Genomic DNA, 16,500 nt, shown 5'->3' on the forward strand with positions numbered 1-16,500 from the left:
CTTTTCACAATGAATGGTTAAAGTGGAGCTTTACTAACTTTAAAAATATCTCTAGCTTATTGAAATATTTCTTATCTAATTGCAATCTTAATTAATAATTTGTTAAATAGTTTGGGGAATACTGTAGGTGGGGTCTTTATCTGAACTCCAGATTGATTAATAACTTTTGGCTTTGTCAATCAAGCAATAAAAGATATAATACAATAACATATTCTGTCCATAAAACTGAAGATACACCGTGCACAGCAGTGCTCCTCTCCTGGATGCCATCTGTTTCAGGGTGAAGCACAGTAAACCAAAAGAAATCAAAGTTCCAGCGCACACATGGATATTAGGATAGACACTATTAAATATAATGTATACCAGATAAAAACAAGGAGAAAACTACGCATATCCTGGTGTGTAGTAGAACTTTATTTTGGTTTGATATATTTGTTTTCTGAATAATTACTTTTACTTGAAGATGGGAAGACTATTTTTCGATTGTACATGCTTATCCAAAAACATGTAGTCATATCCATTTCATAGTAACCATACCCATTTCATATTTTGATTTACCACTAGGGGGCATGATTTAGTGAAGAATGCAGAGGTTGAAGGGTTGAAGGGCCTAAGCACACACACACACACACACACACACACACACACACACACACACACACACACACACACACACACACACACACACACACACATAACTGTACCTGTCTCGCTGTGCTTCTCTATATTGACTACATGTGCAACTCTGAATGTGTGAGCATGAGAGAAGACAAAGCCAGTGTTAATCACACATGTTTAATTTAGATTTTAGATTTCTCAACAATATGATTGAGACAAACAAATAAATAAAGCATAGTATAGGCTGTAACATGTTAACTTGGTTAAACAGATTTGTATATGTCTTAATGTCTTGATAATTGATACATTTCCTAGATATTACCCACTAACCAGCTGCATACCTATAACTGTTGACTGGGGGGGTAAACACATCGATGTCATTGTGTCACAGGTTTACTTGACTTTGCATTATTTAATTTTGTAACGAGATGTTTTTCTTTTATCAGGATTCTGTAGTAATATTGAACCAACATGGCTGATCACAGAGCGCCAGTTGCAGGCAGCGCCGCCTCTCTCTCCCACCTCCACGGTTGATGAAAAAGCGCATGAAATAGGAGAAAAGGAGGTGTGTTAGGACATGCGCAGACGGTGCTCGCCGCTTAGTTATGCCATTTTTTGAGGAGTCGAGCTTACGTCACAGGCTCGTCCACACAGTGCTGGAGCTTGAGATTCGCCATCCACTCATGCAACCACAAGCACAGGGAGGCATTGGCGCTCCGAAGGGAAAAAACGCTTTTACTTTTTAATTTTTCTTTTTAGTTTGTCACGGAATGAGCTGAACTGAGCCGGCGACTTACTGCAGTGCTTTTGAACGTGTGGAGGATTCTGGTGGCATGGTGTGGTGAACGGAGACCCCAGCAAGCACTGAAAGACAGAGGTTACCCAGTGCATCATGTTTGAATGCCGATAATCAATTAGAAATATACATGACTGTGCTGCTGCATTGTCTATAGCCTCGCCGGGCTGTAGCAAGACTCCTTTTATTGCTGAAGACGGTCTGAAGCGGACACCGTGCTGACCGAGAGGCTGAGGGTGCAACTGAACGGACAATCTCACCCGGACCATTGAAGGGGTTCGGATGAGGTGGTTGATCGGGTTGTTAGGTTTTAGAAATCCAGCCAACTTTTCCTCTATTCCTTTCTAACAGCAGTGCCACCGAGCATTGCTCAGGAGATGGCGATGAGGTTGTTCTACTTGGGATTTATACTCTGCTTGGAGATCATATCTCCTAACGGTGCAACCGTAGGTAAGACGCCTGTTGTGTTATCTTGCATTGTGATACTCGTGAAAGCATGACCACTTCCCCCCCCCCCCCGCAAAGCATCTGTGCACAGGCCTATGTTCACCAGAGTTGTAGCCAACACAGAAAATAGGTTGCCTTCACAATAACACTGTGTGCCTACAGCAGTCTTCTCAGGAAGAGATAGATATTTAGGAAAGCCTTTCATCATACCGCACAAATAAGCAGCGTGTTGATTTTGGCCTGAAATCAGTCTACGTTTTTCATTTTTTTTTTTTTTTGCAGTGCCCCTGTCTGAGTAGACATACTGGGCCTGCCTGCAAGGATGGCAGATAGTGAGGTTATTCACTGGTGGAATACCCAGCATGTTAAAAGCAACACTTGCATGAACGATCCATTTCCACAAAACGACATGTTTTCTGATTGACTGCGACAAAATGGCTATATCCCCTCTGTATTATTTTCCAACAAAAATACAACCCCTCATGTATATTGTCTGTATGGCTACAGCTGATAGCTACCATTCAAACCAAACGTGCTGTTGTTTCAAGGGAAGAAAAAAAAAAAAGCAGCAGGCTTTCGTATAAAACCTGTGGGAGACATTGGTCAGATCAGCTTTCATGTTTGTTTTCAGTTAATCTTCGCACATGAAAACAACAGTTGTGTCTGCTCCTAAAGGTGTAATCTTAATGGCGCGGCTTGTCCCGACGTGTAGCCTCAGTGGCTGCCTGGGAATCACAACTTATTAGTGACAGCCAGGTACTGTGTGGTAGTGAAATGAATAGTGATCGTGTTACGTTCCGGGAGTTCCTTAACACTCCCGAATCCCTGATAGTAATATTGAGATATTAAATGCACCATTGCTCTAGTGACAATTCATTGCAGACCTGTTGAGCAACCGGCCTGCTTTTTATTTCTTAGGCACTTGAAGGGAAACCTGAAGGTACAAAATGTAACATATTAGGTTTTTTTACCTACAGATTTATCTTGCCACATTCAATATTTAACCTTGTGGTTACAGACCACAAGGTGTGTGACCTATTATGAATTGGGGTGATCCAGAAAGCACATGCTCCAATAGGAATGAATCTTTTTTCTGGAGTCCATTGTAGCTCATTCATTATATATTGTGGCTGTAAACCTGAACAAGTCATGCTCTAGTGCTGATGTTGTCCTCTGTCCTGACCAGCTCAGATCTGACAGCTGTGTATATGGATACATATTTGTCAATCAATCCGACCGCCTAAATGAAAAGTAGCACAATAAAACCTTAATTTTGCCACTAAAGCCAGCTGCTACTGTTAATGTCTTTTATAAAAATAGCTTCTTCCCTTCTCTGTGTTGGGAGATCTTATGTAAGTTTCATTAGATTTGGATGGAGGCTGTTCAGAGTGAAAGCCATAGCTGATGTTACAGGAGTGGGCAAGCTCCTCCCACCTCCTCCATCAGTATGTAACATCTGGACACAGGGAGACCATTAATCCAAGTTAGATGTGACTGCAAGGGGGGGGAGGGACCAGCTGAAGAGCTGGGGGTGAGGGCGGGTGAAGCGAAACAAACTTCAAGAATCAGTCTTGGATGCTCTCTGAAACTGACACTTAGTTACATCACAGGAAGTCAGGGATGGAAATGATATAATATGCGTTGCATAATTAGTAACAGTGGATTTATCAGCCTCCCATTGCAGCAGTGTTGGTCCAAAAGGGTAGAAATGGTATGAGTGAGTGGTTACAAGCCCTGAGGTCCGGCCACTTGGACTGGATTTGTCCGGATCACTACTGGGCCACAGCATGAATTTACAAATGAGAAAGGATTATTCAGAGGAAGATCAGAAGGCCATAGTTAACCGTTAGAGCAACCTCTTGTTTGTTATTGATCTTTTATATTAAGTAGAGTTTCATATTGTGGCACTTAAAGGTGTCATCCTTTTTAGACTAACAAAATCCTGTTGTGCCCTGATTATATCGGGGAATATGAAAAAACCTGAACACAACTTGAACTGATGCTTGCTCTTAATTTATGACTGTTGACATTTAAGACACAACTAACTGTTGTTGTTTTTTATCATTGATTAATCTGCAGATGCCCAAAGTGACATATTCATATTACTTGTTTTGTCCAGCCAACTGTCCAAAACCCAAATATATTCAGTGGCCCATAACAGTTAGACAAAGAAAAACATGAAATTCAAATATTTGAGAAGCTGGAACCATCAAAAGTTTAGCATTTTGCTTGAAAGATGATGAATCAACGAATCTGCAAATATTTTGATCATTCATTCATTGTCTTTTTTTCTTTTCAAAAATGCCAAAACATTCTAAAGTTCCAGCTCTGAGGGTTTTCTGCTTGTCTTTGTTGTCTGTGATGTTTGTTGTGGTGAAGTGAATACCATTGGGGGTTTTGGACTCTTGGTCCTGTCAGAACAAGTCATTTGAAGACAACATGGGATCTGGGATATTATGATGACATTTTATAGTCCAAATGATTAATTAAGAAAATATTTGACAGCTTCTTGATAATAAAAATAATTGTTCGTTGCAACGCTAATTATAAAAACACAATCGCATTCTGCATTTCATGTAGAAAAATGGTCTTTTGTTAAAGGAAATTCTCCATATTTACTCATTGTTTGGAATCATACCATGAAGACGTCCACGTTGGATAACTTGAATTTACTGAGTTTACATATACAATCTTTATAATCTTTTTAGAGGCAGAAGAATCCCGTTGGTGAAAAGTGTAAATGTGGGTCAGAGGCTAAAGAGGTTGAATTCCTGAGGAGCATACACTCTGTTTGCCTGACCTTTTTAATGGGACCTGGCTTTACCTTTTCCTCAGATCTGTCACTGGAAACATCTGCTGGAAAAATTCAGCATCCCTCATACAAATTCAACAGCTTATGGATCTTGGATTGCTCTCTTCAGCTCTTCCAAGTGGAGGTCACTGGGGAGTGGTTACTGTAACTATGTACACCTGAGGCTGTCTGTTGTTGCTCTCTTATCACGTAACACGGATAATCCCCATTAGCCATTTAGAGTCTTCTTACAGAGAAACAAGAAATATGTAGGATTGAAATATAGCCAAAGTGTTGAGAACATTCTTTGGCTTCTGAGTGAGATTTAATGTAAAGCTTGTGTGCACATGTTTTGCATTTTGGTCTTGACCTAGTGAAAATATTTGTGAAATGATAATAGCAGACGCCGGTGGGATTCTTGACCGTAGCTGCAGAAAAGATCCCCTTTTTATCCCTCTTACTTCCTGTGCTGCATTGCAATCAACTGCTACAAGAAGGTAAAACCAGATTAACATAAATGTCCTCAGTATTGTTCGCCACATATTGAAGGCGTGAAACTGCAGATGAAAGAGTGTTTGTTGATTATGAATAGCAGGGGTGTGCTGTAATTAGTGTTTTCTGCTCGCTACATCACTGTTTACCCTGTTTAGCTCCTAAGACCCAAAAAATGGAACGGATCGGCTTCTTTAACAAAATGGGGAGTGTGGGTGTGTGTTAATGCAGCTCTCTGAGATTCATTGGGTTATTGTTGGTGATATAATCAGGCTGGCAATGCATACATCCTCTCCTTTTCTGTCGATAATATCATGATGCCTCTTTTAGAAAGTAGTATGTTTTTGAACATGACACACATTACCATAACACATCAATTTACAAAGGGACACATTGCACATCATAAAGAGGGTAAACAAAGTTGTTCAAATGTTGCAAAGGGGTGCAACGTTTGCCTGACACCTAGCACAGCTGTGAGAATACTGTCTTTGTGTACTCCTCAAATGATGCGTCAATCTGACCCCCTCCGATTGTTAGTTTTCGGACCCAGCTGCCGCTCTTTGTGTGGTGGACCTGTCGGCTTCACCGGGTCACGCTTATGTACACTTCAGATGTTGGAAATGATGCCGGCTGAGCGTTCGTCTGGAGAATCTATTTGATCACAGGAACCTGGGTTGCTTTCACACCTGTCAGAAGGAGGCATCTGATAAGGAGATAAGATTCACATTTCATGGACTGTTGTAAAATGTCAAAGCTGTTTACTTTCATCAAAGTCACAGCAATGGCTGTCAGCCATTTGTTTGTGGTTGTACATGAGACAAACATTTATGCCATCTGTGTTTTCGCAAAGATATGGACACAATTCATTTTTAAATAGTACCTCTATGTAAGGGACCAGGTATATGTTCCAGTTTGATGGATTGTATCAGAACTACTGTATCTGTCCACAAATTATTACGTTCATTGTCTTGGAAGAAAAATAAAACACATACATTTTAAGGGTTTATAACCCTAAAACACGTACAACATTACATTACAAATGCACTGTGGACATATTTAGATTTGGGACATAGCAAAAAATAAAAAGCAGCTAAAAAAAATGCAAATATTCCAACAGTATTACATTAGGTAAAAGTATTTAAAAATATTATATTGTTAATGTTTTATGTTTTAATGTTTAATAATTTTTTTCTCATTTAACTAAGAAATTTAGTGCAAAATGAACATAAGTTTCAAGTGCAATTAATGAGAAATAATGAATAAATATGTTACGTTTTCTACATTTAGGCACACAAATACAGAGTAATCGGATTAAGACAATAGTTTGATTTGACTACACTTATTCCCAAAAGCAGAATTCTTGCTTGCAGGCACACAGGAGTTGAACAATGAAGCTAAATGAATGAATCCTGCACACACATTTATTTTAACCAACATTTGGGTTCCAAGTGGACCTTTACACACACATCTCCACCATTAGAGAGAACCCTGTCCATCTGAGATGTGTGCACTGTTGAATTCTGGAGCCTAAATGTTAGAGAAGGTTGTGACTGTAATGTTGCCAGTTGGAGTCCAGTTTGTTAATCGCATTGAACTGAGTGGGATTTTTTTTCGAGAATTTTGAGTTAGTATGTGCTTGTTGTTATCCTCTAGACATTAGTATCATCATGATGATGGAATCATCATATTGAATTACGGCCCCGCCCTATTTAAAAAGATTTTGTTTGTATTTCCTTGTCTGATTCTGTTATCACCTCAAACCTCAGTTGGATGTACTCTGTGGTTCTCAACAATACTATCAAGATTGAAGGGTGTGTGTAGTCTTTGACTTCGACAGTGCTTGCCAAAGTCCACAGCTGCTACGTAAAAGTAAAGTAACTACTGAAAGTTGAGTTTCCAGTCCATTGTGATATCCTGTTATTTGTAGGAAAATCATACTTTGCGACAGTTAAATCACTAATGCTGGCATTGTAGTGCATGCTGCGTTTTTCAGAAGGTCTAAGGGACATTCAAGAGACCTTTTTATGTATTACATAGTCAAGTTTTAGGTTCTCACTACTGAACAAAGAGGTCATCTGTTAAGATGTGAAGTGGATGACAACTCAGTTATGTATTGTTTATTAGTCACACTAGCAATTATTGAGCCAGGAACATTCCTCCCTCCTGCCTCCTTTAGAGTGAATCTAATGAGGGATTCATAGTGGTCGACTTTCATTAAATCACAGAAACAGTTCCCCCTTCAGCTGAGGTAAATCCTCATGTAATAACAAACTGTATTCGGACCTTATTCCTGTAGCCTTGGATGTTTTCTTTCTTGGTAGCTTCAGAGGACAAATCAGGATTTACAGTCATCTCAGTTGCTGTGAATGCCTCAATTTATGTGGTCCAGCCTTCATTTTGTAGCTCACATATTCTGTTTTCATTACAGCTGAATGTGGTTTGACTTTTCCTCTATGGGTGCACAGAGCTGTGCTATGCAGAGACGACAGGACGGGTGTGGAAGAACTCTGTATAAAGCACCATGAGACCTATTTCCATTTATTTTTATGTTCATCAATCACACTCACTCAGTGAATGTCTTTTTACTGCGTTGTCTTTTACTGCTCTGGCCTGTGACGTCCTGCAGAGCCTCATCAGGTTACCTCTGAGGTCAACACTGCAGCCTTTTGTTGTGTGATGACACAAAAACAAGGCTTTCAGCCACAAGAGTAGGTACTAAGTCAAACTTAGTCTTCTGCTGTTTATGCATGTTCAACCTCTTTGAAAATAGTTATTGTTGAGTAGAATGTGAATAGCCTGTGGACATTGAATGTGCACAGTGAGCTGGTTAAAGTGCTCCAGTGCTTGGCTGGGGCTTGGTTTGACACAAAGCTAAGTGGTTGTTTCCACTGGATGGTCACGGCTCAGTGTGGCCATTGAAAAAGTTCATTCAATGGCCACAGTAGTGGCCAGGGTAGGGCTTTACATTAGACCTTGTTTATCACACTTTCTACCTTTTTTAAAAAATAAAATAACATTCTATATTTTACATCCAAAAGGCTCTGGCTTTGGTTAAAAATAGTCTGTCTTCCATGTGAATCATTAATACAGCACAACATTCAAAACAACGACATTCCTCTGCCCTCATTCTCTTCCCTGTGGTCCGTGTTTGGTTTTAATTGTTATATATAATGCATGGATTCTTGCTTTGAAATACTGCTAAACTGAGCACAGAGTAATCACTTCAAACTTGACCTCAGGGGTCTAATTACATACTGTAGTTGTTTGCTTTTATTTTTTTACTCTGAAGATCTGGAAGGGGAGAAGAGATGGGTGATGAGAAACAGTCCTTTGTTTTATTTATTTCTCCTGTTGCTGCCATTGTATCCATTTATTTACCGTCCATATTATTTACTCATTCAAGTCATTCGTACTGTTATCTTTTAACAACATTTAATAGGATCTGTGCTCTACTGCTCAGTCTAGAAATGATTCTCTCTCTCTCTGTGTGTGTGTGTGTGTGTGTGTGTGTGTGTGTGTGTGTGTGTGTGTGTGTGTGTGTGTGTGTGACAATAGATATTGCAGTCAAAGTCTTGCAGCAAAGAGAAACTAGTAATAATTTCCCCCTGAAGTCAAAAGCAAAGTCGTTGAATCGAATCTCGCTGCTCGTCTGTAACAGATTGTCTTTTTGAGGCAAAGCTACACACATGAAATCAATTAGAAGGTGCTGGAATGTGCTGCATGAATCTGGAGTTGATTTGTAGAGCAGGGATGGCCATATTGAGAGACAGATCGGAGAGGAGAGGAGAGGGGGGGGAAGTGGGTCAGTGTTGTGTCCCAGCTGGTGATGGCGTCTGGAGGCTTCCATCACTTGGCTGCTGAATTGGTGACACAACACCATTTACTCACCATCCCGTCCTGTTCCATCCCACAGAGTCGGTTTCGGCCTTTGAGATTGTTTAATAAAGTTAAGCTGGGCTCTCTGTACGTTTTTATGCATTTGCTCATTCACTCGTGGGTAATGCTTTTTGCCATGCACAGTGCTGAGGGGCAATTCAGTGTGCACTGTTTAGACAGCGCAGAGCTCCAGTGGCCCTGCATAAGGAAATACAGTGTGTGTGTGTGCTCCATTCAACTGGCAGTATGCTCAAAATCGAACCAAGTCAGCCAACTGGAAACTGGGCTTCCACATACTAGGAAGCTGCTGAGTGATTTTGTGTGTGTGTGTGTGTGTGTGTGTGTGTGTGTGTGTGTGTGTGTGTGTGTGTCTGTCTCAGTGTCTCAACTCGGGACTAAAACAGTTGTTCCGTGAATCTTTTAGTGACGACATCGTGGAGGAACTTGTAAGTCAGTTTAGCTTCTCTTACACAATCATGCATATTTCTCTTTTCTCCCCTCTGAGCACCAAAAAAAAGATTTTTGGTTTTTAGCGCTTTTTTGTCAGTAAAACAGTTCACCATGATTTCAAAATTAAGAAATTAGAACTACAGTCTGATTTCTACTCTTGACCACAAACTTCTCAGTGTTCTTGGATTTCACCATTGAACACAACTTTAGTACAATGTTTATTTGAGTGTAGAGAATGGGATGTTAAGTTGAGTAGAAACACTAATCCTGTGACTAATGGACAAATACTGGAGACATTTTTACTGCTTCACTTTCAGTGCTGGCCTTCAGGCGTCCTTTGGCTCACAGTCTCCTCAAGGACTTTCTCAGCATTCATATTTAATGCCTTTACCTTATCACTTGCCTGTAAAGATATTTCAAAGTAAATACACTGTCAGTGTAACATATTGTAACAACATCAGAGTGACAGAGAGACTTTAGTTTTTTTGTGAAAGACAGCTTTTTTTACATGAAGCTATTCGTACATCGTGTAATTTATCTTCAGAAATAAAAACTTTGTTTCTTGTAGAGCTTCCAAAATTGTCTTAATTGGGTAATAGTGTGAAATTCAAAACACTTGAGGGTTTTAACTAAGTCTGCGGAAGTTAGTTTTCTCATTTTCTTCTTTAATTAGATGTATTTCTTTGCTCTAACAGATACCCAGAGGACAGTTGTTTTTCAGGTTATCTTAATGTGGAGGGAGCAGTTTTTCACATTAAAGTGTATACCATACTGATCTTACTTTTAAAAGTGAATCAAAAGCAACAGAAAATGAGATTATTACTTTAAAAAAACATAAACATAATATTTCTCCCATTTGTGGGCAGAAGAGTTGAACACTAGGATTTCCTACCATTTAGTCACAGCAGTGTGATCAAGTTGCCTTCAGCTGTGGCAGGAAACGCTCTCGTTGGAATGGCATTATCAGGAGGGGAACACACTGGGCTTACAGGAGCTCCTGTAAGTGGAGTATGTACCTTGATTCAATGGGATTGGTGTTTGCTGTTTGGCCAATCCCAGGAGACTACATAAAGGCCTTCTTCATTCCCCTTTGGAGGTGAAAGTGGACTCAAATGGTTTCACATCCCAGCCTGATTTGGACCCTCCAAAAATTGTCAGCATTTTGGCAGGAACTTTGGGGAAAAAAGGAGACTTTGCAGCCTGAATTAACAATTCACATCTCTGTTTGAGATATTTCAGTGGGCTTTGAAAGGACTGCTGAGGGGGAAGGCTGCCAGTCTCTAACCCCTCCTCTGCCACAACCTCCAATTAGGCTCCGAGGTTCTCCCCTCTGCGGTCATTTCATGCTGGTGTGTAAAGGGATGATAAAATTAGAACCCACAATGTTTTATTTCTAGTTTTATGCTCACTCATAGGGAACAACTGGTTCAGCCCAGCTGCTTCACACGGGGAACCAGAGAGATCGACGGTATGCCTTCACATAGCAGCCTGTCGTCGGGTTCGATGCTTTTGCTCATTTAAGCTCAGTCACTGTGGCTGTTTGTGTAGTTGTTGGTTGTTTGGCGGATTAAATGGCAACATATAAGAACAGGCAGATCAAGTGTAATTACCACCATACAAAATGTACCAAGACATTGGTAATCTGAAAGGAAGTAATATTAACAAGTCTTTATCCATTACAGACTCTGTATTATTGCATCCCATGGCTTTAGTTTTGTAAGCCTTGCCCCTGTCATTGTGTGGAGAGAAAAACTGAGTGAGCGCTCTGCTTTTTAAAACCCAGCGCTCTCTCTTTCTCTTAATCTCCTCAAATATCAAGGTGTTGTTCACATAGGGAAAGCTGTGATCTGATCCCTACAACCCTTAAGCTTCTACTTGTATTTACAAAAACATGGAACTCAGAAGTCTCATTGTTTAGTGCTTACACGTACAAAAAAAGACCAGGGTCTAAACCCCTTACTCTGACGGTCAAAAGGAACGTGATTGCAATGAGACACTAGCCTCATGCTCTCTTGTGATTTCAGTCACATCCCAGCCCCCTTGCGGTGCACCCCCATCCCACCGCCCACCCCAAACACCTCTCTGTCTGCCAAGTACGTAGGGAGGCAAGTCATCCAGGGCGAGAGAGGGCTCAGTCCCTGCAGAGAATCACAATGAGACCGTCGGTCTGTCCTTCCCAGAGCATTACTGCACAACAGTACAGTAACCGCAACCTCCTGCCTTAAATTGCCTTTGTGTGTTTTTATTTTTACTGTGTGCAACATTTTTGGCCTCTCGCATAACAGGAAGAAATTCACTTGGCAACCTATTTTCATTCTCCCTTACACTGACGGAACATTTTGCCATAGAATTTCATTTTAATGAATTTGATTTTGTATTCAGGTTGTTTTTCAATGTGGCTATTTCAGTGAAGGATTATGCCATTTAATGAACTTGAAAATCTACTTACACTCTAGATCAATTTATTTAAATTACAAAAAACACACCTCGTGGTGTGTAGCCATGCAAATAGTTTCGGTTTTATTTATCCAGTTTTTTCACTCCAATAAATGAAAAGAATTTCATTGATAGTGCTTAAAGCATTTACAAACCTGATGTTCAAGCACAACTGGAATTTGACTCACCTCAATTGAAAGCTCAGAGTCAGACATGTCTAAACCTGGACGAATAAAACCAAATCTCCATGTCTAGACACCACAAGAGTGAGAAAATATGTGTTCCAGGGTTTTTCTTGTCATTTGGATGAGCCCTTTTAAGATGCACTTAATGACTTATTCAGTGTTGACAGACTGATGCAACAGTGTGCAGGTAGATCTCCGTTTGACTGAGTGTGGCTGAGTTAAAGCATGTCAGACTGCTGATGGGTCATGAGCGTTGCTGTGGTGCTGCCGGCCTGTGGTACACCTCAACAATCTGTGCTGACTTACTGCCCAGAACTACCGCACTCTGCCCTTTCCCATGGGTCAGGCGGTGATTGAATGCCCAGTTATGTCTGTGCTGTGACACATGAAAGAGCCTCTGTGGTAAAAGTTGAAAAACACCTTTAGGAGTAATAAAAATAAAAAAAGCGGAAAGAAATGAGATGTCCATAAGAAGAGAGGAAACAACAAACAAACCCCAGAACTAAAAGGCACCACTGTTGGTTGTAAACTTGTAGGGGAGATTTCTTTCCTGAATAGAGTGTGCCTGTGGGTCTTTTGATACAAAAACATCATTGTAAACTTGCGTTGACCCTTGCATGTTGCTTTGCCCTGCTAAGTTGAGATCTATGCTGCTTGAAGCTGTAAATTTCCGATGTAGATTCTGCACAGAAGAGAATAGTTATTGAATAGTCACTTTAATGCTGGTATTTTTTTAGATTGGGTGCTGGAGAATTGCATTTCTCTCTAAATGTATTTGTGATTTAAACAGTATTTCCAGCCAAAGTTTCTTTTCGTGACGACACAACAACTTTCTCCTCCTTTTTGTTTTTTCTTCAGCCCCCAAAGCTGATGACCAGCCCAAGACCTGCAGCTCTAAGCAGTTTGTATGCAAGGACCAGGTGACCTGTATCTCCAAAGGCTGGCGCTGCGATGGGGAGAAAGACTGTCCAGATGGCTCCGATGAATCACCAGATATCTGTAAGTATGCCAACATGATAGTCAGGACTAAAACTCTCAGCAGGCTTGTGTCCTCAACTCTCATGTTCTCTGCAAGCTGTTGGTTCAGGGCACTGAGCACTATTACTGGTTTTACTCCGCTTTCTTTTCTTAAAATGTATATTTTTCTAATCTTTTTTATACCCCATTGTCGCCACAATGTTGTTAGTGCACTTGAAGTTATATAACATCACATTCACTACCTCTAAAAGGCTTTGAAGAGACAACGGCACAATGTTCAGACAGTTTAATTTGGGCCCGACGAAGAGGGTGGGTTAGGCCCTTTCTACGAAGGACACAGGCTCACAGTGTGTGCTCTGGCTGCTCTGCTGAATTATAGCTCTAATTATGTGGCCGTGTTTAGTCTGCATGTTCATGGATGCGTCTGCTCTTGTCTGGACTCTTGCGGGATCTGTGCAGTCCCTAAGAGTCTGGTCCCAGCCCCTCACGTCTGTCAGCCTCTCCATCCATAAACTCTCCCTAGTAAAAGCCTTCCCTCTCTTTTAACGCAGGCGCTAATGGTGATTTTACTGTCTGCATGTGCCACACCTAGCATCTGTCATGCCTGTAGGATTCTCACAGTCTGGCATGCAGAGACAAGCAGCTGACATCCAGCATTAAGGGACTTGTTATTGTGGGTACAAATATAATTAAGTATTAACACATAGGATTAGGGATTGAGGATGTGTGAAATAACTGCGGGTGACTAGACTTTTTCTGATTGAGAGCTAAAATACAAAGGTGAAGCTGGACACACTATGAGTCACTCTCCTCTATGTATTATTCACACAGATGAGAATGTACTGCTAACAGCTTAACTCTTTATTTATAAATTGTACAACAAAGTTAGCAAAAATAAATTGAAGAAAATGATCAATTGTGGTTTTGATACTTTATTTAATCCCGAGGGAAATTCAGGATTGTAAACGACAATTGCAGAACATGAGTGTGACCCACATAATTCACTCAAGCAAGCTGTGGTCATTTAATGTCTGCCCTTTTCTTCTAAGCAATTGAACTAAGTGAATTTTCCATAGCACTTATGGAATTTGTTGACACAGACAATGGTGTGATTCATCTTCTGCATGGAGAGATGGAGAGCGGTGTTTCACCAGAACATCGAGATATGTTCTGCTCAATTACCCGCTTCCATGGGCTCTTCTCTGTCTGTCACTTTACCTTTTTTAGTTAAGGCGCTTCTCTATTCATACGAGTTGTCGAGGCAGTCATAATAAATATCTGTTACTGCAATTAATGCACTTTTTCTCTGTACAGCGCTATTTGTTCTCAGCCTAACAAGCACAGTCAAAAGGCGAGGCGCCTTTTTAAGTATCACAATGAAAGCTAGCCAGACTGTATTTTATCCACAGACGTTTAGTTGATCCATCCATTAAATGTGAGCAGTGTTTGGAAAAGAGCACTGCAGATGAAGCGACAGAATGGGCCTGAGCCAGCATGGATGGAGACGAGAGAGTTTGGAGGAGCATAACTCTGAAGGTTATAATCCTTCTCTGACTCAGAGGAATGCAAAAGTCTTTTACTTTTTATCCTGTTTTCTTTCTCCATGCACGGGGTGAAACAGTTTGCATGTCATTAGCCTGGTTTTCTTCCGACCGGGAAGCATCATAAGATCGACATGCTGTAAACAAGACTGCTCTCAAATGTTATGTTATGGAAATGGTAGATATATAAAGGAAGGCTTAACATTGATCCATCTGAGAGGACTGAAATCTGGATCAACTGGAGAAGTTTTGTGTTGATGCAATTTATATCTTATACGCCGCCATACGTTTCCGCCATACAGAACTGTGTGACAGGGCCTTTATGCACAGCTCTCTTTTATCAGCCGCAGAGTTTACAAACACAGTCAAACTTGCTCTTTAAAACTAAGATTAAGAAGTCAGCTCTCTTGACTGTGTTCCAACATGCCCCCTGACCACAGTCTAGTTCTGTGCGTTAATGTTGATGGGAATTAGAGTGGTGCATGCTACTATAATTACGACATTATCTCCAGTTCAAGTTAATTACTAACTACAGGCTTGGTTTACAAAGAGTACTCTCAAACATTTTCTTCCTCTGTGTATTCCTCCCCTCTTCCTCCTCTGGCAGTTGGCCATACTCCGATCTTGGTGTGGGATCACCCCACAGTCTGGCCATCGTGTAAATCAGAGACTGACGGTGCAGCCAGTGCATGCGGCCAACATGGAGCTTTGTTTCTTAAATCGATATCATTATCGTATATCATTTGAAAAGGGCAAAGTGAAATAAGAATCTGCCTGTATTATTCCACTCATCCTCAGGCGTTGTGATGAAAACCGCACAATGTAGCTCATTTTGTTTCTATCGTTTCTGTCTGCAGCACTTACGTTGGTTTGGCTTAATTGAAGCTATTGTACTGCACTTAAAATTATTTCACCTTTTTGAAGCTAATGTACTTACTGGACAAAAGTGTCAGCTAAATGTAATGTAATGGTAAATACCACCTGTTTTAGTTTTACGATGATCATGAATTCACTTGCTGTCACAGTGGTGGGTGTTGTAAACGTGTGCTCTTGTCTGGTGTGCATCTTTGATCTACACCTCTCTGGTACCCATGCTGGAAGAAAGTGCACTCTTCAGTATCCTACTGTCTGGAGGTCTAATTGCCTGTCATTTCCAAACCATTCATCTGGGCTGTAATTATGTTGAAGAGCTAAAGACAGACTTCTGCCACAGTCGCGGGGTTGTAACATTGCATCACATGAGGCGTTGACATGCTGTGGTTGAGGTGGCAGTTGACGCCAAGGGTCAATGTTGCGTGCTAGCATCCTTTTAGCCTGTTGACTTGCTTATTGGAGGGGTACAGAAGAGTCATGGGAAGGTGCGTGTGTGGATTCATGTTTTTGCACATCAATCTGCATGACTTGTCCTTAGAAATGGATCGATGGGGGTCTGGGCAGGATGCCAGCTGTTGGGCCGTCAAAGCCCTCAGACCCCCAGTGTGCACCTCCCTCTTATGGCCCCCAGTACACACTCAGATAGCCATCAGCAATCTGCCTGTACAGGCCCCTGTCTGCAGGTGTGACCCTGTCATCCTCTCCCAGGGACTGCACTGACTCCCCCTCACTGTGGGGCTTCAATTGGTTTCAGACTAGCCATTTCACCTCAATTACATCCAGGCTTAGGGCTCAGGAAGTGGTTGACACATGCCCTTAAGGCGGGAGAATATATGCTCTGTGTGTCTCTCAGCGATGGTGCTCTGTGCAGGACCGCTGCTTTTCAATGTTCCTACAGGTAGTTGTGGTATGTTGTTAAATGGTTATCTTACGTCTATCTAGCAGAGATAAAGTGATGATGCGGGTTGCTCATGATGTCAATACACGGCTTCCTTCCCAGATGTTGAGCAGACAGTG

General features: G+C 41.1%; 1 protein-coding gene across 2 annotated transcripts in view; it reads left to right on the forward strand.

Annotated features, from left to right (window-relative positions):
- Window positions 1–1,791: 1,791 nt before the first annotated feature.
- The window catches only part of LOC115010607 (low-density lipoprotein receptor-related protein 1-like), an 81,630-nt gene continuing 66,921 nt past the window's right edge, over window positions 1,792–16,500 (forward strand). For both annotated transcript variants that reach the window (XM_029435268.1, XM_029435269.1), the window contains exons 1-2: window positions 1,792–1,864; window positions 12,950–13,090. In XM_029435268.1, the coding sequence (XP_029291128.1) occupies window positions 1,792–1,864; window positions 12,950–13,090 (214 nt within the window). The remainder of the gene's footprint in view (window positions 1,865–12,949; window positions 13,091–16,500) is intronic.

Source organism: Cottoperca gobio, chromosome 7, assembly GCF_900634415.1.
Source record: "Cottoperca gobio chromosome 7, fCotGob3.1, whole genome shotgun sequence".
Taxonomy (NCBI): Eukaryota; Metazoa; Chordata; class Actinopteri; order Perciformes; family Bovichtidae; genus Cottoperca; species Cottoperca gobio.